Source organism: Grammomys surdaster, unplaced genomic scaffold, assembly GCF_004785775.1.
Source record: "Grammomys surdaster isolate TR1022 unplaced genomic scaffold, NIH_TR_1.0 170, whole genome shotgun sequence".
In the NCBI taxonomy this organism is placed as follows: Eukaryota; Metazoa; Chordata; class Mammalia; order Rodentia; family Muridae; genus Grammomys; species Grammomys surdaster.
In genome coordinates, this window is record NW_021604618.1 from 10,529,731 (window position 1) to 10,554,359 (window position 24,629).

At 39.4% G+C, this 24,629-nt stretch overlaps 1 protein-coding gene across 1 annotated transcript in view; it reads left to right on the top strand.

Annotated features, from left to right (window-relative positions):
- Positions 1 to 24,629, top strand: part of Dcdc1 (doublecortin domain containing 1) — a 63,224-nt gene that overhangs the window by 12,280 nt on the left and 26,315 nt on the right. Inside the window, exons 3-11 of the mRNA XM_028766968.1 lie at positions 1,839 to 1,938; positions 4,623 to 4,758; positions 6,184 to 6,343; positions 10,883 to 11,041; positions 12,366 to 12,566; positions 17,070 to 17,163; positions 19,480 to 19,647; positions 22,083 to 22,265; positions 24,007 to 24,210. Of these exons, the coding sequence (XP_028622801.1) occupies positions 1,839 to 1,938; positions 4,623 to 4,758; positions 6,184 to 6,343; positions 10,883 to 11,041; positions 12,366 to 12,566; positions 17,070 to 17,163; positions 19,480 to 19,647; positions 22,083 to 22,265; positions 24,007 to 24,210 (1,405 nt within the window). The remainder of the gene's footprint in view (positions 1 to 1,838; positions 1,939 to 4,622; positions 4,759 to 6,183; positions 6,344 to 10,882; positions 11,042 to 12,365; positions 12,567 to 17,069; positions 17,164 to 19,479; positions 19,648 to 22,082; positions 22,266 to 24,006; positions 24,211 to 24,629) is intronic.

The following is a 24,629-nucleotide window of genomic DNA, read 5'->3' on the forward strand; positions in this document are numbered from 1 at the left end:
ACACACACACACACACACACACACACACACACACACACACACACACACACACAGGCCTGCTGGCTCATCTCTGGAGAAAACTCTCAGCACCATGGATTGCCAATAACTCTTCATCTAGGGTGTGATCTTCTGAATTTTTCACATCCATGTTGGCATGTTAATTGGTGTGGACATTCATTATGCAGGTTTGGTTTAAGCAACCATACTGTTGATATTTCATGAATGCAGCATCATGATCATGTCTACATGACATTATCTTAGCAGCCATCCTGTTCCCTGACTCTTACAATCTTTCTGCCCCTCCTCCACGGCAATCTCTGAGCTTCAGGTTGTGCTGTTAGGTCTCCCATCTGGGCTAGACACCTGATGGTCACTTACATCCTGCATTTTTACCAATTATGGATCTCTTTAGTGGCCTCTCTCTGCTGTGAAAAGAGGCCTTTATGATGGGGGGAGGTGCTACATTTATCTGTGTGCATGAGGTAGAGTATTTAAGATACAGTTATAAATTATATTGGTTTAGGAAAGTAGAAGTAGTGGGTTCTCCTCTAGAGTCCATAACCTCTCCAGCCATGGAAGATTAGCTAGGTTTACAATACTAGGCATGAATTTCTCTCCTATTATGTGGGCTTTAATTCCAATTAAGCAACTGTTAATTACCCACAGGTAATGCCTTTGGAGGTATCTTACTAGCCAATCATTTGTTGTAGCTAAGGCTTTATAGTTGGGAGGTCTGTTGATGCCTTGCATAGTACCTTCTGATATTAGGAGATCTAGCCTTCAGAAGGAAGCTTCCATGCCAGTTACAGCTTGATTCCTCCAAGTTCTGCGTCTGAAGTGTGTAGTGTCTTCTGCCATTGGGTCTTACCTTTAAGATCTGGAGGCTACCAAGGGCAAAGGCAATAGCTTATATTGTTGTAAGAGTTTCTCAGAAACTCTTGACCAACAACTTGAAAAGAAGTTTTCAATATGGCTTGAGAGTTTTTGTTAGATAGTCTATGTCTCCTGGAAAAAACATTACCTCACATAGTATAACTGCATTTGAACTATATAAATGCCTAAATGTGCAAGTATACATACATCTGTATCTTTAAGTTAGCTTATAATAATGTTAAATAATATTTCCCTTATGACCTTTTTACACTTCCCTTCCTTTTGCCTTCTCTGTTACTCTCCCACACCCCTAGTCAAAGTTTTTGCCCACCTTTTCCTCTCCCCTCTTCACAGCACCAGTGTACTGATCTTGGCGAACTCCTACTTGTGCCTTCAAGTCCTAGTCAACATCATTTCCGTAGATGACACCCTTCCACTCCCCACAGGATGAAATCCATTCTTTTCCTTTGTTCTTAAAACATACTACCCATCATGCTGAGAGTCCTCTGATAATCTGTCTCCACTCCTGGTTAGATAGGTGTCTCCTCCAGGAGTCCAGAATCTATGTCATTCATCTCAGCACCCACAAAATATTATGTGAAACTGAGCTGCTAGGGAATGAATGATAGTGCTTAACCAGGTCAAAAAATTCTTGTTGCAATCACTTCCTGGAAGGGAGATGAGGAACTGCTTGATGAAGGTGTAGCTTTGGCGTCTCTGGAGAAACCATGAAACTTCAGCTGAAACAGTAAAACATATATTTTAGATAGAAGATGAGTATGAGCTAAAGGTTAAATCTCTTAAGTCCACAAACCAGAGAGAGGAACTAAGTTAAAAGGACACACTGACCCCTGGGCTCCATTCTTGGTAATCACTAATGGCCAGGCCTTGGTTCCTTCCGCTCTCTTACCTTACTACTGGAAGCTTTATGCATATAAAATCAATTTATATGCTTCTTGTTACAGGTGTACTGAAGTTTTGAACTTACCTTCTGCTGCTCGGAGACTTTTCAATGAAAAGGGGAAGGAAGTCTTTTCCCTGAAAGACCTACAGAGAGATGAACTGGTAACTGAGGGGTGTGAAATTGGAAATGGAATAAGTGAGCACACGCAAAGGAAAACACCCTCCAGTGGGAGGTTTCTATGCTTGCCATTCAGATTCCTTCTAGAATTCCCATGAAGGAGTCAGTCATCAAAAAGCAGTGCTAATCAATATACCATTGCTGCCTTTCTAGGCAGTAGGCCAGACCTGCATGACTAAATATAATAGATAAATAAATATTTGTTTATTGAGCCTCTTTTAAAAGTACTCTTTTCTCCACCACAGAACCTAAAGCAGGCTAATTATTCACCTGTGATATCTACGTCTGTTGCTGAAGGATTAGACTCTTGAATCATTTTTAAGTCTATACAATATAGTTATTTGTTTCTTTACTAAATAACTAATTTCCTGACTTTCTCAGTTTAAAAAAAAAGCTTTCATAACTTTCTTCACCGTATGCCCACATCAACAGCATCAAATAAATATGCCATTGGTTGTTTTGTTTTGTTTTGTTTTAAACTCTATTTGGAGCCTGGAGTGAGCTGAGAAATGGAAGGTCTTACACAGCCTAGTCTTTCTCCCATTTGTAAAACTAGAGACATTAGCTTAGGCAAAAACACTGCTAGCCCTGACTGATGCCTGAAGCTCTTTGAACAAAGAACAAAGCTCATAGTATATTACCAAATCTTGAAGCTGGACGTGGTAGCTGGTGCCTGTAATCTCAGTACTCTGAGAGGCTGTAAGTTCAAGGTAAGTGCTGGCTATATAGTGAGTTTTAGGCCAGCCTGGTTTATATACAGAGACGTTATCTCAAGAAAAACCATCACACACATGCATACATGTACCTGGTGCATGCAAACACACACACACACACACACACACACACACACACACACAGGCACACAGGCACACAAGACCAAAGCAAAATAAAACCAAGACTTTGGCTAGTGCTCTGAAATCTGAGGACCTCTTGAGTCTGAAAGCTGCATACAGTGAGCAGTGCATGCATACCATGAGCAGCATGAGAGGCAACAGGTGAAGAAGCCTTGATCTTGCTTTGGCATGCTTTATGTGAAATCTGAATTCTATCACCTCTAAGAGGTTTTGTTTGTTTTTAGTGTTTCTGTTTGTATGTGATGCTAGGGTTACTCAGCGTTCTATTTTTTTTTCCAGATGGGCAGACTACCTTAAAATAAATAATAACAAAAGATAAATGTGGCCTAAAGATAAGTATAGAGGAGACACCAGGGCACAGGGAGTATGGGTGTGAGGAAGACGAGATGGAGTAGGGAGTATTCACAGTGTTTAACTCACCATTTGGTAAGTGTGAAGATAGGAACAGGACCAGTTGTTAGACTTAGTGTCTGTGGGAGAACGGGAGGCCTGTTGCTCAAGAAGACAGTACCTAAGAGGGTCTCTCCTGTGTCCTTATGGAAAGAGCTGTGTGAGTGTGTGATAACGTGAAAGGTGGCACTGGGCTTCTCTTCAGACTGAGCCCTTTTCAACATGTCATTACTTCTCATCTTTAAGAAACTATACACCAGCTGTGGTGGTGCATCCCTGCACTCCAGCTGTCAGGAGACTGGAACCAGATTGATTTTGAAGCTCAAGGCAAGGCTGGGCCATACAGAGGGTTACTGTTAAGTGGGAGGGCAAAAGGGACAGAAGGAAGATGAGAAAGGAAAACAGGGTATTTAAGGAAATTTAAGAAACAGATTCTAGGAAAATGAGGATGTCACCTCTAACACACTATCAGAAATGACACATCAATATTTTGAACACAATTTTAATGTTGTATAATAAGCTAAAACTACCTTAAAAGAGAACTATTATTATTATGCAATCTTTTTAATTGAAATAGAACTCTTCACCTTTTTTTCCTCCAGTTGGTAGCAAACCACCCTTCTTCAAAGCCCCCATGTTTCTCCACTCTCTCAAGTTAGTAACCTCTTTTTCCTTTGATTATTATTTGCAAAAAAAAAAAAATCCATTTTTCCTCCCAGCCCCTGCTGGGATCCTAGCCCTGCAAGAGTGGCACATGCTCTTAACTGCTAGCCATGTCTCTAGCACACATTAATATTTTGGTGTTTATATAATGCTACAAGTCAGAGTCTTAATTTTTTCCAGGAAGGGGTAGGTAGTGAGATCTTAGGCTGTGGTGACTATGTGGTCTTCACTGAAACACCAACAATTGACTTCATTCAAACAAATGGCAAGCTTCTTTCCCAGTAAAGTTGTATTTACAGAAAGGACCAGCAGCCCACATTGGCCATTGTCACAGTTTGACAGCCTTTGACTACACCTGCATTTCAGTTCTTTTTTTCCCTGTCTTTGCTTCCATCTTAGAAAACTTATTTAAAAACCTTTTTATTTATAATTGACTATGGACCAATAGGAGTTGCAAAAAAGGTTGTGAAGCACTTTTGCTGCACTGTTTTGTGTTGTATAGCAGGCTAGCATCTGCTGGCAAGAGAGGAAGAGGCCTGGAGTCTTAAGGCTTTGCCTCCCTCCATGTACTCTGAAGAATTGGTGCCTTTCTCAGCAGTTCCTTCTTTTTCATTACTGGGTGATATTCCATGACACTGCACTCTGGCTGTTCTCCCATTGTAAGGTATTCCCATTGCTGAGATTACTCCTATTTTGAGGTGTTTTGAATAAAGGTACTTCGACCCCCTACACACCATATCCCAGACTCCTGTCTTTGATAGGTATATGTTTCATGTGGAGAACACTGGATCAATCCTGACCTCTCCATTGCTCAACAAAGGAAGCAAGTCTTCCGAAGGAGCCTTGAGTTTGACATTTCCAAGATTAAAACCTTTTGCAGCATGCGCAAGGTGGAAGGTAAGCTTTGAAGTTATCTTACTTTGATGTCCTAACATACCTGATGACATTGGTTTCTACAGGCATCTTGCTGTTTAGCTCTTTAGCCTCATTTATTAAAATATATTTAACAGGGTTGCATATTTTCTTACCTAATATACTTTGGAAGAGCAAAGAGATTTTAAAGACACAACATAGTCTGTTTTATCTTGTACAGATATATAACTATTTGTGAGCCCCATGCATTCTCATCAAGGAAAACGAATTAAATTTCCAATCACGTTTAATGTTGTACCATCTGTTTATGTAATCAATCTCTTAGGGCTTTAGGAGTTTTCAGTCTGCAGAGCCCCAGTTGGCTGAGAGGAAAAAACTTAGGATGTTGATCTTCTTATGTCTGGGCTCCCAGGCTGGAGTCTATGTCTTCACTCATTTGGCCCAGATAGTATTTTGAGTGGCCTCTGTGCTTCCTGCCTACCTAAGCTTGCTTCCTTCTCTGTCTCGCTTTCTGAAGCCAGGCACTGACCTCTGGGTTACCCCTGAAGTCTTGGCTAGAGAGCCATCTCACCCTTATTTAATTTAGGAAGTTTCCAGAAAGCATCTTGGCAAATCATAGGTCATAGCTGCACCTTCAGAAAGCCAAGCCCATATGTATGTAGCCATGAGAGATCATGCCACAGAGTCCTTATGTTTCCCTAGCATTTCCACAGTGAAGCCAATATGGGGAAATAGGATTACTTTTACCTCTGTCCTTGTAGGTTAACACTGAACTTCAACTCTTTGTACACTAAGTGGGAGGGAAAGGCTTGTAGGAAACTATGCATTGGTACTGTATTTACTGACTTACATGGGTGTCGTCTTAGGATAGTATGGCATTTGAATGTCAGTTGGTATTTGGGGAAAGAGGTCAGTTAGCAAACTGCAAGCCACTGGGATTGATCGCTAGTACTCTTGGAAACAGTCAAGTATAATGGCAAGAACCTGTGATCCCAGCACTGGCGAAGCTAAGACAGACAGACTGGCCAGCTAGATTAGCCTTTTCAGTGAGTCCCGGTTCCTAGAAGAAATTTCTGTCTAAAAGCAAACAAGATAGATGGTTTCAGAGGAACAACATAGAGTTGGCTTCTGCCCGCCAGCCCCCACCCCCACTTCTGTCTTTGTACTTTCCCTTTTCTCTGTAGCATCTCACTTTTCCTTGTGAGATGCCGTTTTCTCTTATCAAGTAAGGAAAATACATGATCCCACACATGTATTTAACGCCAAGGTTTCACATACATATTTCACAGTATTGAATTTCATGTTTGAGTCCCAGAGAAATTATATATATATATAAGCATCATTCTGTTAAATAAAGACCAACTTTTTAGTTTAAGAAACACTCAATGGCTTCCCAGTACTCTACAGTCATAAGTAATATGTCTTTGCAATTTGTTTATTTCTACTCAGCTCTTGTTTTAGAAGTCCAAAGTGACCTTGTGTGTGGGGGCAAGCTTGCTGTGAATAAACCTGTAGCAGATTTTGAAGAGGAGAAGCAAGTGAAAGGACCAGAGGGGAGGCAGATGGGAAATGCTGCTTTAATAACAAGAGATGCTCCCAGAGAGACTCTGTAAGTAATCACTGTGGCTCAAAAGGGACCAGGGCTCTGTGACTGCAGCCCATCCACCTGTGGTAGTGTGGAGCCCAGCAGGGAACTCAGAAGTTTCTGAAATTCGGTCACTTGAAGACAGTGTTTAATTAGTTTTCTAACAGATGAATGGAGCCAGAGCTTGAACCGTCATCTTTATCTTCTTGGATGATGTAGCTAGCCACAATGTGATGATTTTTAAAAAGACATTGCACTTTCCTCCTTTCCCTCCCTTCCTCCCTCTTCCTTCCTTCCTTCCTTCTTTCCTTCCTTCCTTATTTATTTATTTATTTAATTTATTTATTTATTTATTGTTTAATTCACCATGTTCTGTCCTGGCAAACACTGAGTCATTCTGAGCCATTGAAGTGGTTTCTGGAGGATCTCCAGGATCTCTCAAGCCATCTAAGCTTCATTTGTAGACTCTTTCTAGCACGTAATTTTTTTCACACAGTTCCTCAGTGAGTGTGTACCATGACAAGCTGAATAATGATCTGCTCTCAGCTGCCCTCATCTCTGCCTGTCAGAGATCCCATTTGTACCTCGTGGTCACTCCCCCATGGCACATCTCTTCTTGGTCTAACATACCAAATTCTAGTAGGTGACAAGCAGTGACCTGAAGCTGACACAATCCAAAGGTCCACCGCAGATACGTCTTTCTGCCTCAAGTTCTTGTTGCACACTTGTCTGTGGTGACTTCACCATCAGTACTAGTTTCAATGGTGTTGTGCATGGATGCCCTTGTTAGACTCCTTCTCCCTGGTCCTTCTTGTCTAACCTGGGAATTCCATGTGAGAAATCTGTATCATGTGCCCTACAAACAGAATAAAAGAATACGTGAGTTCATTTCAAAAGAAAGCTCCAATGACTGCCTAAATTCATTCATCCTTGTTACAAGCTTCGTTTTTTTTATTTTTACATTTATTAATTTTGCATGTGAGTGTTCCACAGTGCAGGTGGGGAAGTCAAAGGTCAAAGGCTTAATTCGCTCCTCCCTGTGTAGACTGTAGGGATCAAATTTAAGTTGTCAATCCAAGCAGCAGATGCTGGTACCTGCTGAGCCATGATTGACTCACCTTGTTACCAACATAGAAGACGCTGGTTTTAGGAAGCACTTTTCTTAATCTGACACGTGATTCATCTAGCCTATGTCTCAAAACTACAGTCACTGGAAAGCATCTTTTCCTTTCACAGACCATTTTCTCCCATGTGGCATCTTCCATGAAAGTTAGACAATCAGACATAAATTTCCTAACGCCCCTTTCGTTCTTCGGAATTTTTCTTCTGGCCTCTGAGTTACCATACTATACTTAGACAGAACAGGAGGCGGCGGAGGATGGGGGGAGTGTCTTAGAGAAAAAAGATCTGCTTAGTTCTGAATCAGCCACATCAAGGCAGGGAGTCCTTAAGGTAGTGGGGCTCGCAGCACTCGGTGCTGCATGGGTCTCGTCCAAACATCTCAGGCAGGCTTTGGGACCCTGCTCCCCACATCCGGCTCACAGGTCAGTTTTGTAGACTCACAATTTTGATGGCTCACAACTCTACTTTGGTGACTCACTCTTAGAAATCTCAGTCCCTTGTGCACGCTTCCATGCCGAACTCCGCTTGTTGCCAACGGGCCCGAGTCCTCACTTGCCTTGGACCCAGTTGTCCCTTTCTGTACCCCACTTTCACTAGTTCCTTGAACTGTGTCTGAGTAGATCACCTTCTTTATTCATTTAAAAAATTTTTTCAATTTATCGTTTAGTTAACCATGTCTTATCATGAAAAGCCATGGTTTTGGCTCCTGTGCTTTCATGCATTCACCCCGTTGTCTGTTATTCTTGTGCACCCGTCCCTTATCATCCTCTCCACGCCCTTCTGCTCTAGCCTAGCCACCTTTGTTCACCTCCTCGGGCTTCGGTGTTCTCCATTACCCTCTCTCATGTTCTTCCTTCCTGTCCAGGAAGGTGTTTTTGCTGACAAAACCCTATGTTAGAAAGTCGCTGTGCTCTGAACATCCTCTGGCAGTGTGCCTCTATGCTCTCTGCTTCAGTTCCTCTCACCAGGATCCTGCCTTGAATTTCTACCCTGGTTTCCCTTGATGACAAACTGTAAAGTGTAAGCCAAATAACCTTTTCCCTCTCCATGTTGCTTTTGGTTAAGGGCTTTATCTCAGCAACAAAAAGCAAACTACGACAGAGGGTTAGTGGTCATTGCTGTTTACAGTGACCTAGAGATACTGAGATTATACAAATAATGCAACACTAGCGATAATAAAGATGAAAGAAGATTCAATTTGTAACTCCAAAGAAATGAAAATATTGCTAATACTCAGAAAATGGTATATCATATTTATGCATAGTTTCTATCTCTACTTATTAAAGCTTATATTTTATATAGTAGGAAAAAAAAGAAAGAAAGTCACTGTGCAGTTTCTCTGGAGTCCCTCAGTCTGTGTCTGTGGAGGATCTAGCACCTGAGGACTGAGATGACTTATGGAAGGACATCCATGGAGCACGCTCTGAGGACATAAATCTACAAGAGACCCTTCTTTCTTTTCTGATGAGATTTTAATTTAATTACAGCATTTCCACCTTCTCTTTCCTTCATCCAGACCCTCCAATTTGGCCCTCCTCGCTCTCCTTCAAACCCGGGGCCTCTTTTTCTCACTATCACACGAGTATAAGTATGTCCATGTATATTTCTAAGTATAACCTGCTCAGTCCATATGTTACTTGTATGTATGTTTTAGGGGCTGAAGGTGGGTCTTTTTCATCACTGGGTTCTGTGGGGAGATGTGTGGCAAAAACCTGTAAGGAGCTGGGTGTGAACGAGCCTAGGTACTGACCGGGCATCCCTGCTGGTGGGAAGCCATTTCAGAGCACAGAATGTTAGGTTGGCCTTCTATTTTCTCAACATTGCAGACACTGTCTCTTCCTGACTCATGAGCTCTGAGTGGATCTACCTCCCTAACCAGTCACCTTGTCATATTAGCATCTTCCTGTTCCTCCAATGACTCAAATGAATTCTTGATTTGCTTTTTGCTTGTTTGTCTTTGTTTCTGACTAGAGTGATCTTCACATAGGAGATTTCTTCCCAGCCCTTAGTTTAACACAGCCTCTAGAGGACTCCAGACCCAGGGCAGTGACTCCCCCCTGCAGTACTCTGTTTCTTTCCACCGGACGGGAGGAGCACTACTTGTGGTTATTCATTTCTTTGTCTGTTACCTTTCTTCTTCCCAAAACAATATGAGCATCATGAACTGAGAACTTACTTGTCCTGTGCATTGCTGTACCCAACACAAAGAGTTCTATATCTGGCATATAGTAGATGCTAGATAAATATTGGTTAAAGGAATGACTAACCAATGGAGATGCAGCTCATAAATTAGCAATTTGGTTAATTAATCATTTAAACAAGATAAGTTTTGTTAAAGGCTTTTCTAAATCTGACTGGACTACATTTGACTTACCAGGAATACCAAAGGCTGGTAAATTCCAAGTGGATTGTAGGGTGAAAGTGGCAGGGCTGTGCTTTCTACTTCAAACACAAGATGGCACTGGTGTATTTTTCAACCACTGGGGATAGGCTGCCGTGGGAAGCTGCTTGTGCCCAGGAGGCCTTGGCTACACTCCAATCCTATATTCATAAGCAGCGCTGGCCCTGGCCCTCGATAAGTTCACAGTCACATGTGTTAGCACCGCAGCTGCCCTGGAAGGTTCCGCTCATTTCATAATGCTCGTAGTTACATCAAATTATCACCGTCACTTGAGTGTCTGTCTACAGTATACCCCAGAGGAAGGGTGCTACTTACCCAGTTGAATGCTGGGGCTGAAGTACACTTGCTGCTTTGCCTGTGTGTTTATCTCACCTTTGGCAAAACAGTCTTTATAATGCTATGTCCCAGTCCCACCCCAAAAAATGTGTGTTCCAACAGCAAGTCCTGGAGTTTAGAATCCGTGGGTCTGAACAGTGGGCGCTACACACACCCATCTGTGTCTTGAGCATTCAAACCATCGCTATTGTATTCTAGTGTTTCCGTGTACTTTCCTCAGTGAAAAAAGCATGTGTGCAACTGTGCTTTGAGGCACTTTAGATTCCTCCCTCTATTGAGAATAAAATTTCTTAACATCCATAACACATGCCACCCTGTCATCTGGGGTTATACTGCTTCAGGCAAAACTAGGACCCACTTTATCCTAGAATTAGGAGTGTCATTTCATGTTCATTATGAGTTGTTGAAACTAATGTTTAATGGTCTTAATATAACTTTTCAATATAATACATGGGCTTGCTTTTCAAAACTAAAACAGCAAAAGTGAATGCTGTTTATTATGTGATTGAGGGATTTTATTTGTAGACCTCTACTAAAAGATCTAAATTGTGTACTAGTGAGGTACAGATCTCCTAGACACCTCCCATGAAAATATGATTTACTGAAGCACCAATATCCTGTATGCTGTGGTCAGGCTGTATATGGAAACCCTGTGATCACACATCAGTGTTCTTGGACTTGACTTTGCCCCTGCATCTTAACAGAGATTCTCATGCGAGAGCCCATCTCCGAATGGAAGCCTGTCGCAGGACACTCAAGTATGCTTGGCAGGACCCTTCATATAACCTTGCTGCTGATGGCAGCCTTCCAAAGAAAGCAGAGAAAGAGCTCTTTGAACACGTACAGCCCCCAAAGAAACGAAGGTAAAATGTGCAGAAGATTTCTGTTGGTAGGTTCTGTCTGGCCTTGGACTCCCTCACGCTGGTACAAGCACATTCCTTAACATTTTTACTTTGATTTGCTACTGTGTGTGCCAGCATGTACATTTTTTGTCTTGTGATACTGATCAAAGCATTTGGGACTAGTTGGAAGGGGAGGTTCTTTACCGTTCAGCTCATCCTGTGCAGGGTTATATAATGTCTTGGTATGTGATGTGATATACTCTTTCTACTAAACAGTAGTTTCATCTACCTGTGAGTCCTGAGAACTTGGAACAGAATTCGAAGCTTTATTGCCATCGAATGCATGTGAGGATAAATTACTGAGCACTCTTGTCAGACACTCTCAATTCCCTTAAGAAGCTAAGAAAATACATTTTTCCTTTTAAACATGTGTTCTGGTCCTGACCCAATGAACGGCTAAGGATATAACATACATTGTATTTTTTCATCTTTAGACTTTTGCTTAACATTAGAGTGGTTACTAGCACACATGAGTTAAACCATTCCACACATTTAGCAGCTAGCATTAGATCGTGCACAGTGCAGGAGCTTAATGGAGCTCTTCAGATTACTATGTCCATGTATTCCAATGTTTACACTGTGCCACACATCTGCTTAATGTTTTAATGTCCTTAAATAAGAGATTTATTTAAATGAACTTTCTGGTATATCCTTATTCTCTTAGGATAATTCTTCACTGAAAATTTTGGAGCCCAGAACCCAGAAGTAACAGAAGAAAAATATTTCTGTTTGCACAGAACACCATTATTTTCCTGTTTTCACTCTTCATGCCTCTCCTCTTCCTTATTTTGTTTGAATTTCACCTTTTCTTCTTTCACTGTACTGCTTCTCTGTCTGAACTTTCTTACTCTTAGCTGGCAAATGTTCTGTTAGATAAACATTCATTACTTTCATAAAATAAGCTCAGGATTCTACTTTAATTTTCTTCTTATCAACATGTAGTGTGTGTGTGGGTGTGTGTGGGGGGGTAAAAGCTGGTAGAGGCCAAAGAGAGAATATTGCATCCCTTGAGCTGGAATTTGAAGTGTCTTCTGAGCTAATTGGTGGATGCTGCAAGTCAAACTCAGACCCTCTAAAGGAGCAGCCAGCACACTCCCTCCAGCCCCAGGATTCTACTTTCCATACCAGCTTATGGGCATACTACTGGTGGCCTTGCTGTTGTGCTCCTGGAATACTTACCACTGCAAGGTTAATAGACCATGGGGAAGGTCTCACCAACAGAACTGAGCATCTCGGTGCATGCACTTCCAGGAGCCATTTTCTTACTAAAGGTTTCCTTCCTTAGCCATTTCCCAAAGCATAGCAGATTGTGGAAGCGGAGCCATCAGGAGTTTGAATACAGAGATGGGCAAATCATCAGCCTCGCTGCTCCTCGGCTGGTCCTGGGAGTACAAGTCTCCAGACCCCGTTCAGGCACAGAGGTCATTTTGGTGGAAAAGAAATCTGATGAAAGTCGCCAACACTGGACACACAAGGCAGACAGCAGGTAAATCCATTGCATTGGGAGGTTTACACATCAAACTGTACATGAGATCCTAAGAGGTCTGGCATGGTCTCCACACAGCAGGCAGGAATATAGTTGAGCACCTCAGAATTTCTGCTTTACTTGGCTAAAAACTTTTTTTCCTAGTAAAAGAAGAGATAGAGAGATAGGTAAGAATTTTAAGTAAGCTACATTCAACTTTACCAGCTGTTAGATTCAGAAAAGTGAGCTATTCACTTCTTAGTTTTACCTGACCATTGGCTCAAGACTAGGCACTCATCTAATTTATGTTTGCAGCAAAGAGAAATCAAAAAAGAATTCTAAAGTGTTTCCAATTTTGAAATATTTGGAGATTTTTGTTTACCTGTCTTTCCCACTTAGGTGCCTTCCCAGTTTTTCATTCATGAAAATAACTAATGGTTTCTAATCATACAGTAAGTACCACTTACTGTTGATCAGATGCACTAACCTAATTCACTGTCTGGCCTTGGGCCCAGAACCAAAATGCTCACATTTTCTTGAGAATATCAGAAGAAGTCTAAAACAACTTGTCTATGTGATTATATTAAAAAATATTACTAATCTTATTGCATATGATAACTGGTTATGTTGAAATACAAAGAATGTCCTGGTCAATTAAGTGTAAATTTAGAGATTAAAAATGCTAGATATTTCAATCAGTTTTATTTTAGGTTTTCTAGCAAAACTCTGGAGAGATAGCTCAACAGTTAAGAGTACTTGTTGCTCATGCAGAGGAGCAGAGCTCAATTCCCAGAACCCACAGAAGTGTGAGATGCAAACTGTCTTTCTAACTCTGGGGGAATCTAACATCTTCTTTTGGCCTCCATGGGCACCTGAATGTATGCATACAGCAGACATATGTTTATACCCACAGTCAAAAGTAAAGAAATTATAAATTCTAGCAAAATTAAAACGGCAAGTTTCACTTAAGTGAAACAAGACAGAATGTGGACAGTGTTTAGGTCCATGATGTTTCATTGCACATTTCTATTTATTTTTGTGTACATTTGAACATTAATTTAGCAAGGAAAAAATAACTACTTCCTGTTTGTTCTTTATTGCTCTACTTAAAATTCTACCATTACATCTAGTGGGTCTCTCGTGATCTCCTCAGTCTCTTGCATGCTCTACAGGGATGTATAGTCAGGCATTCATGCAAAGTACTTCTTAATGGGAAGGAGCTGTGACTTTCGCTGTATCCTCTAAACATCTGCACTGCCCATGGCTTAGGCCTCTGCACATTGGGACAGATTGAGAAAGCTCTCAGAGGTAGCATCAGCAATCCTGGAATGGCAGGAATGGAGCTTGCTCTACTCTGTCCAATAGACAGCACACAATAGCCATTGGCTGTGTGCTGGTGAAGCTGGAGAGAAACTTGCTGGACAGAACTGCTAAAGTGTTTCTCTACTCCATCCACCAGGGCTGTGCTGTCTGTGTGATGGGGAGCTGCTATAGGCTTTTTTCCTCTACAAATGACTGGCTATATGAACCATAATTCACTCAGTCAGCCGACATTATATATGCATTAAAGCAAGAATGTACCAAAAGTATATTACAGGTCTTAACATTTATATCGCAAATGCAAGGACACCCAATTTGCATAAAAGAAATGTCATTGCATTTTTAAAAAATCACATACTGACCCTGACACAATGATGGTGGGTAACTTCAGATGTCCACTCGTACTAACAGACAGGTCATCCAGAAAAAAATCTAAATAAATAAACTCTGGAATTAAATAATATCATAAATCAAATGGACCTAACAGACAGCTGCAGAGTATTCCAACCAAACACTAAAGAATAGAGTTTATTCTCAGCAGCTCATGAGACTTTCTTCAAAATTGACCACATTTTAAGATGCAAAGCAAGTTTCAGAAAATTTAGAAAAACTGAAATAACATCCTGCACCTGACCACCATAGATTAATGCTACAGGTTATTGATAGGATTGTTTTAGGACTGGAACTTCAGCAAACTAAAAAGATCAAGATTCTTGTTTCTGTAGAACTGGAATCCTAGAGCTACCAAGATATGTATTATATTTAGAGCATCTTTCTGCCTTGTCTTTCTGGATTGTGATAGAGTTCTCATGATTGCTTTTTAAAAATTAAAAATGATTTTTTATCAAAATATATTCTGATTATAATTTCTTCCTCCTCCAACTCCTCCCAGATATTCACTGACTTTCCACCCACCCAAATCCATACTGCTCTCTCTGTCTGTCTGTCTCTCTCTCTCTGTCTTTCTCTGTCTCTCTCATACAGACATCTAAAAATAATAATAAAATAAGATGAAAAAACACACATACATAAACAAACCAGAATAGGATGCAACAAACTACTAAAAGTAAAAGCACAAGAAACAAATATAGAATTTGAGACATACACATTCAGACTCATAGAAATCCCACAGAAACATACCCAAAAACATAACATTCATACTTAAATTTGAATTCAGGCAGAGCTGATGCGTGCAGTTGCATATATAAGGGGAATGACTATGTGACTCTGATTTAAGTGAGCTTGGATATGCTTCCATGCAGAGTCTCATTTAGCATTGTCATTTATTCTCCTGGATACTGGAAAGGAAGGAACAGACAGGGAAGTTAAAGAAAAATAGAAAGAAAAATTTACCTAAAACTCTGTTAGCTGTTGGCTCATGAGCTTTAGAAAACCTTAGAAAACTCTACCCATAGGTAACACTAGAGTTGCTTTCAGACCCTGAAACTCTACAACTTTGTCATCTTGAGGCTATCCTTCATCAAGCCATGGGAAAGTGATGGGTAGTTGGTGGGAACGGTTGGCTGTTAAAATGCTTTCATCTTTTCCCATTTTGACAGTACTATTGATTGCTGCTTGCTCACAGCAGAATAATTATTTACTTTCTATAGAAAACCCATGCTTATGAAACTTCTGCATAAAGCCCCTGTATGCCAAACAACAAGGTGGAAACACTGTATGACAGTGCTATTAAAATGAGCATAGCTTCAAAGCATTAAGACACAGGAATCTATTCTACATAGTAGAATGTAGACATCTTGACGTCTCAGGTATCAGCACTTCAGGAAATAACACTGCAGGAGATCAACATTCATGCATCCATTTGAATGTTGCTGCATGCCAATACAATGAGCTATGAAAATGGCCGAACCCACAGAGGTGAGCCGTATAGAATACTCACAGTCTTGTAGGACCAAGCCATGATAAATGCTGAGGAGGCATTTCATAAAGTTGAATGTCCATTTTGGACATTCAGTGGTACCCCATTAAATAGTACTAGGGGAGAAAATATGAGCATTATCATTTTTTTCACAAACAAGATGGACTTGTTTTCCAGAATTTTGTAATTCTTCACAATGAAGATGTGGGTTTTTTTTTTTAATGCTCAGAAAGTTGAATTAGATATCTGGAACTTTTTAAGTCTTATAGAAAAAACTGTATTTTTTAATAATTGATACCTCCCCACTTTCTATTTGTTCCTTTATTCTTAAATTATTATATCTTATATTCAAGGTGAGCTATATTTTCAATGGCAGAAATGCTACCACTTGTCTCTAATGTAACCATGTTTAGAAAAATAAAAAAGAAATAAAGAATTTTTTTTCTATCCAGACAAAAGCCCTGAACATTTATTTCAGTTCTTAAAAGTGATATAAGAAAAATAACATGAAGGTTTTACTAAGTCATTTGTAATGCTCCAAGACCACTTTTTATTTGACTATTTGTGTTTATTGCCTTGCTTGTTCCTTGACTATTTGCATCTATTGTATTACTAATTCCTCAATCCAGAACTGACCTTAATACTTGCATGTAATTAAAATGGTATAAAAGCAAAAAGGAGGAGGAGGAGGGATGTGTCAGATCTCCTGGAACTGGAGTTACAGGTAGTTGGAGCCAACCAATGTATGTGTTCTTGATGGGTGGACCATGAATAGAGCCCCAGCAGAATATTTTTAAAAGCCACAACAGTGCATAATTATAGCTAATGATTTCCCTTATAACATTTCCTTTTATATACATTAATTCATTTGACTATCATGGAATACACAATACTGTAATATATAGATGGGTAAATTGAAGCATTGAGTTATTAACACCATACAATATGAAGACATGAACCCAGAATTCCATCTCATGTAGCACAACTGTAAAATCCACTTCATCATCTTTAAAACTTCTCAGTAAAAGTAACATGGGCCATAAAGTGTGGGTATAATCTAGATACCACACCATGATTTAAACAGGGAAAATGGATTATGAAGAATTATTAAACTATGATAATACATGAACTATTATTTATAAATTCTACTTAAGGTATTATACTAGATATTTGATAATATCTAAATCAGAATATCATACTTATTTGTTCTGATTAGCTGATAGGATATAAAAAGTCTTGAATTTTCCCATAGAAGAAATGTATAGAAATTCCACCTACATTAATTACAATATGTTATATAATGAGACTGATTATGTCTTCCTAAGGACCTTTCACCTGGTGAGTAACCCAGACCTTGTACTGGCAGTGTCTATGACCAAAGCTAAAAATGAAGCCCATGGCTATCCGGTTATCATTCAGGTAAGATATGCATAGGCCAACAAGAAGCCATGACTTTTCACAAAGCTGCAGGGAGTCTCTGTGCCTCTTTGTTACAGAGCAAAAGAATAGCTGTCATAAAAGGTTATCTTGAATGTCAGTGTTAAAATGTCTTTTTTTATTATCCTATGCCTAGACTTCAAATTGAGCATAGTGAGATACCTCTTAATTTAGTTCATTCTGACCAATGGCAACTGTGGGCTTGCTGGTAGTCTAGAGTTGGGCAGTTACTGCAGTCACAATGGCAAGCATGAGAAACACGCTCAACAGATTTCATGGGGCTCGTGACCTCTGGGGGTGATGGCTGTGAGGAGTACAGACAAGGACCCCTAGTCTGGGTACTGGGGGAAAAGACATGGTCAGTCTTTTTGGAGGTCATGAGCCCACAGTAGTAATTCTAAGTGACCCACTTACAGCACCTTTAATGCAGGTTTGGGGCAAAGACCCAGGAAACTCATTTATAATAGTTGTGTGTTTTTCCTTGCTAAGCCAAGATATGGCTTAGGAAAATTCCAGTTGTGCCCTTACCTTCTGTAAGCTCCACCCTAGTTCCCATTGAGCAGAATAATTATCTCCAAATAACATTTGTTTTATTCCATGCTTTTAGTGAAAAAAATTTTCCAGTTAGGAATCCGAAATCAGGACACAGAATCCAGGTGGATTGAGTCTTATTTAATTAAGTCTTCTGTCCTCATAAACCAGGATGAGGCATTTATTCTGAAGACATGGTGCACATAACATTCCATGCTTCTTGTCGGGTGCCTCTTCAACACAGGCCACAGTGAGATTAAGTCTCATGTGGCTGCATAGTCAGTTGTTTCCTTAACCATTTTCATATCATTGGCAGATATTAATTTCACTCCCCCCGTGTCTGTTCTTATAAGGAATAAACTTATAATGTAATTTGTATTACCTTTTGAGATGTTTTTTAATTTCTAGTAATTCATTGTCTTATGTATTAGATGGTAAGTTTGTGAGAAAACATTAAAATGTTAGATTAATGCTGCTAGAACCTTTCTTATTGCCTGAGAATTTAGCCTTTGGTTTTCCAGGCCTTGGAGGGAATTCTGTTGCCTGACCCATTCAGTTAGCGATTAGGACTTTTTGATTATCAATGTCTTACCAGGTAAGGTAGTTAGTGTATATTATAATGTATAAGAGTATATTATAACATGAGACATCATGACAAGGATTTTTAGAGCTAACATGCTGGCTTGCATCTTGTTAAGTTGAAACTGTTTTTTTTTTTAGTTATACTTGAGATAACTCAACAATGGTATAATTATATTTAAAAAGTTAAATTCAATAGCAATAGAATTAAAATACATATCCAGTTTCTGTTGTGTATTCCGCTGAGTTGTTTAAAAGGCATTTTGAATATCAGTGAATTACATATTAAATTGCCAACAAATTACTGTTTCTCACTTAGTGAGCTGGTGCTTGGGAAGATGGTATGTATGTTTGGCAAGAACGTAAAAGCAATAGGCAAATTCACATGCAAAAGGAGAAAGTCAAGTAATCTTTCTAAAAAATGCTTTCTTGGTCAATAACATAATCTTTTAAATGCCCTTAATCTATAATCCTTCTAGAAGTTTTTCCTAAAGAAATTTTTGTGTATTTACATATATACTACATGTACACATAGTATATATGTATTTAACTATATGTAATATGTATAGTACACATGTATATGTGTGTTATTATATAGATATCTATGTATATATGTGTTAATTATTATTACATTATTATATATGAATACATGCATATATGTATATACAAATATGTATATGCATATAATATATTTGCATATATACATGTATATTATTATATGTATGTATATATACATATGCATATACATATACATATACATATACATATACATATACATATACATATACATATACATATACATATACATATACATATATATATAAGCTTCTGTCTTATTTATTATAGAGAACATTTAAAAAAACTGCAGGTTTAACTATTGAGGATTAGAAAGGATAATATCCCTAAGACAAAATGGTTAATATCCTTTAAAAAATGTCAGAAAAATTCACAAAATAATACTGAGTCAAAAATGATGGAATTACAAAATTATACTTTTTACTGCTTTGTGAATTAAATAATATGCTTAAAATTGTGAAACATTTATGTAATTCTATTTTGATAGTACTTTTCACTAGGTCGTAATTTATACAATAAATTTATGCAATAAAAACAAATGTTCGCTATGCCATCTTATAAACTCACCTGTCCATTTGAGTCCATATTTTGTTGCTGTCTTTTGGTTTTTAGAAATATAAACCGTACAGTAATGGGGCTGCCAATCAAAAGTGGGATTACATGGAAAATAAGAGAGCATTTATAGCCTTTCACAGCACGGCCTTGGATAAGGAAATCACCCTGGCTAATTTTTCTGGCCTTTGCACGTCATCTGTCACTAAAGAAAACATTGATCAGCCTGTAAGTACTAGTTCCCTCTTCCCACAGATAAAAGAGAAATAGGCTCATTTAATAAAGCAAGAAGATTTTTCCTGACGGGAAAGCTTAGTTTCATATAGGCTGAGCACTAACTTGCTTGTTTCAGGCAGGGTCTTCTGGCTTCTGACTTGCAATCTTCCTCTTTCAGTTCCCCACGTATGGGATTAAGGTGTGCACCACCATGTATGGCACAAATACTATTTTGATGAAATCACTTATACTCTGAAGTTTTCATTAGGAAAGAATGAAAGAAAACTATGAAAAGTAAATTAAACAGTCTGTGTAAAACTAATTGTTTTATTGTAGAACATTTCATACATATTCTAAAGCAGGCATTAGTACAGTGAATCTTGATTTGCCCACCACACACAGTCAGCTCTCATCAAAATTTGGTCTCTTTTGCTAATCCCAAATATGATATTATTTTACTTCTAAATTAAGTATGCAATATTATAATTTGAACATTTTTGACATTATCATTATTCCATTGTTGTGATTAACAAAATTAACAATTATATTTGAGCAATATAGTAACCTATTTTTCATCAAATTTCCTGAGTTGTCCTAATAGTTCATTTTACTATTTGTCAGCTTGAGTGGCGACTCAAAGGCGGTCCTCAGGTAGATCTTGTTCATAACCTGGCACATAGTCAGGCAGCAGGCTCTGCATTTGGATTTGTTTTCTCGTGGCATCCTTTGGCTTGTTTCTTCTTCCCCACAAATTCTAGAATTGGGATGCACACGAGAGTCGTCATTAGACCTAGGCTTAGCACTTTCCTCAGAACCTCCATGGGCTTCTTGTGTGTTTCATATATTTAGGTCTCTGGAGGCCATACCTCGCTGCCCTGTTTGTAACGATGCTTTTGGAGGTTTGTCCCCATATTTGGAAACTCCTCAATGCCTTTTCATCCAATCTTATCATTATGCTTCAAATTAGTCAATTTTATCTGATTATAGTTTTCTCCACATTAATTTGCTAAAGTTTTAATCAGAGTATAACCTCACTATGTAGCTATTTCACTAGCCAAAAATAGTTTGAAAGGAAAAGCAGAATAAATGCCTATTTTTTTGAAATTCTGTTTATCTTTTAACTAAACAACTAAAATATGTACATCAACTAAGATATATATAAGATATATATATATATATATATATATATATATATATATATATATATAATTGTGAGACAGCAGTTTAGGCTGAGCTTCCGCTGGGCAGCTCTGCTGGACTTGACAAGAGCTTCTAAAGTTTCTGTAATCATCTTGTGGGGATTTTAGTAGTCTAAGGACTATATAGTCCAAGATGAAGTCTCTCACATGCATGGTGGTTGGCAAGCCTTAATTCTCTCAACTGTTTCACCATTCAAGAAAGTTGTCTCAAGCCAGTTCCTTGTGTGGCCTCAGGGCTCCAACTTTAACTGTAGAGCTCAGGTGCCACTGTGAAAGCTCCTCTCACGCACCTGCTTGTATCTTCTGTTGTCATTGGCCAATGTCAGCGACATAGCTTGCTCACAATCACAGAAAGGAGATAAGTAGTAAAATGCCATACCTCTTAACTAATGGAACAGAAATGTCACCAGTCAAAAGGACACACAAACAGGATTGAAGTAGTTTTATTATGGCCATCTTTAGAAATAATTTGCTACACTAAGAGCCACAATGGTTAGTTTTCAAGTCAATGCCTACCAACCACAATTGATTTCCAATGATGTTGAGTGAGGTCCCCTGCCCCTTTTTATTCGTTGCTTGTATTGGTAGCCTTATTATGAACTCCTGGGAGCTTACATACTCGAAAGCAGTTAAGCTATTTTAACTATCATTCTTTCTCGTCTCGAATTGCCCTTTTTTGAGTCAGTTTGGATACCTTCATTTTGGCTTTGGCATTCTTTTGATATTATTCTTTAACTCCAGGATTGATGTAGTTTCTATACACAGTAAAATTTTATATACAAGATGTTAGATTGTACTTTTCCTGTCCCTGATGATGGCATTAGCAATTCTTCAAAGAAATCTTAATTCTGTACAGAAGTTAAGGTTTTCCAGTATTGACTACTCACTACAGAGTTAAAGAATACCTTAGAATTTCTTTTAATTATTTAATGCTCAACAGATTGGGCATTTGCTGTCAAGCCTGAGGACCTGAGTTCAATTCCTGGAACCTACATGATGTAAGAAAAAAACTAACTCCTGCAAGGTGTCCTCTGACCTCCACTCATGTGTGTCCCTACCCCCTAGCATACAGATCTAGGTAAATAAAAAATGTAAAAAGTTAATTATTAGGAAGCATGACACATTTGGGTCTTAGTTTTAAACTTAGCATTTGACAATGACAAATGTGCTATCCTTATGCTGTGAAGAGTTCTGTAACTGTTATGGTTTAGAAGCACCCACATGGAAGCATCTTTCCTCCTGTTTTAGGGATACTGTTACATTTCACCTGACGGAAAGAGAAAAATCACGTTCTGCCTGGCTTGCGGAAGGTCCATGCGGGCAAAAAAGGAGCTGAAAGAGTTGCTTCCAAGGGTTCCATTCTTCTGTGTTTCAGGCTCAGCACAGAAGTTCTTGCCACAAGGTCCTTTCAAAGTCATCAGTGTTGCCAAGGTACTTACTGAGCTCTGACACTGCCCATGTGATTTTGAAACTTGGATGCATTCAGATCCCTTATTGGTCCCCGGTTCAGGTTCATCCCTACTCATCCACGCCATCTCCCTCAGATGCACCATGCCATCCCACCAGCATTGATTTCTTCTTCCTCATTATAATTCAAATTACATTGTCTTTTAATAGTTCTGTCCAGCCTTTGATGTTAATTGGGCACTTCTGCTAATGCAGTCTACAGACACCTTTCCCTGCTGTTTGTGTGGCTGTTAAGTAGAGAAGAAATCACAAACCTTTATTTAGCATAGCAGCATTTTCCCTACATAAATAGAGAAAGTGCCTCTGTGTGTGTGGGGGGTGGTTGTATTTCGAGGAGGATTTGGCATGTTAGTAACAGTTCAGGCTGTATGGCAGTATTCATACATCCATGTCTAATACCATTTAGAACTCCTAGGGAACTAACACTGCCACATTTCTGTGACCTTAACTTAAAATGGTACCACTAAAAGAAAAGGAGAAAATCCTTCCCTTCAAGTTGAGAAGTTGCAAAGAACAGGGTAGAGGGGGATCTAAACAGCAGAATAAAAAGAAGGTAATCCTGAAATGCGGCCAGCCGGCCAGCCTGGGGATCCTCGTGGATCAGACCTCACTCCCCTATCTCCTGGTTCTGAATTATACTAGAGGTGGGCAGTGACAGGCTGCAGTAAACTGAACCCAAGTGTAAATAACCTAGCAAGAGAAAAGAACCAGTCCTCTGGGAAGCCTGACAGTATTTACTTTGACACTGATAACTGGGAAGGACTCCTCTATGTTACAGCAGCTTAATCAGTGTCTGTCTTTCTGGGCTCCTGAGTTGGGACAGTGAAAGAAAGTTTTCTAAGGGATGCTCTGCACCCTTCTCACCTCCTGTGTACTGGTTGGTTTTGTGTCAACTTGACACAAGTTAGAGTTATTACAGAGAAAGGAACCACCTTTGAAGAAATTCCTCTATGAGATCCAGCTGTAAGGCATTTTCAATTAGTGATCAAGGGTGGTAGGGCCCATTGTGGGTGGTGCCATCCCTGGACTGGTAGTCTTGGGTTCTATAAGAAAGCAAGCCGAGTATGCCAAGAGAAGCAAGCCAATAAGCAGCATCCTTCTATGGCCTCTGCATCAACTCTTGCCTCCAATTTCCTGCCCTGTGTGAGTTCTTGTCCTGACTTCCTTTTGTGATGAACAGCAATGCAGAAGTGTAAGCTGAATAAACCCTTTGCTCCCCAACTTGCTTCTTGGTCATTATGTTTTGTGCAGGAATAGAAACCCTGACTAAGGCCCTCTTCATTCATCATCCACCGATGGATTCCCCCTTGTTGAGTTATTCATTAAAGAAGTATCTGTAGTGTTTATATCCTCTTACTTCAATCCCAGGTTCTCTTGGTCCTGATATCCTTTCTTCTACATCTCTTATGACCCACCTCAAATCGAATCAAACATACAGCAGTAGCTAAGGAAAACCGGAGCAAGCCAGAAAGACAGATAAAGAGCTAAGAAGTCAGTGAGAGGACTAGGAAAAAAACTGAGAAATTCTGATCCAACTCCCTTCCTCCTCCAGATCAAAAATCTATAGTGCATGAAGAAGGCACTATCAAGTGTAGTAGATGCCTGCACATCCATGCAGACTTTAAATGGGAAGTAGAAACAGGACATAACAACAAAAAGGAAATAACACGATTCATGTCAACAGTCACCCTTTTAAACAAACCAGGCTGATTTATCTTCTTCTGAAGCTGAAGACACGCTAAGATATTATGAGAAGTGTCTGTCATCTTTACGGATGAAGACACATGCATGCATCACGTCTCACGGTGGTGTGGTACCTTCATACCAGAAGGTGGTGAAAATAATGGCATACAAAAATGGGGATGGATATCGGAATGGAAAGTTAATTGTGGCTGGAACATTCCATGAGGTAAGTGGCTGTCACTAAAATTCTGCATCTGACCTTAGAGATAATGGTGGTGGCAAGTCCTGATGAGAATCGCCCCACAACTGAGCAAAGGTGTCTCTGTCTGTATCCATGAATTCAAGCTGATAGGATCAAGATCTCCATTTTCCTGTAGAGAGTCTTCCTGGTTGTTTTTCTCTGAATACAAAGTTAGAAAGAGTGAGAAACTAATGAACTGGTTTTCAACTGGCCCCAGAGCAAAGATGAAAAGGAAGAGGGAAAGCAGACTGACTAGGAAGTCTTCACCCTCTTGATGGACAGAATGTCTTCTGCCGCCTTGCTTTCTGTGCACTTCAAGTTACATGTCACCTGAATGGTCTTAAAAAAAAAAAAAAACAGCCACTTCGTTTAGCGTTAGTTACATCTGAACACATACTTGTTGA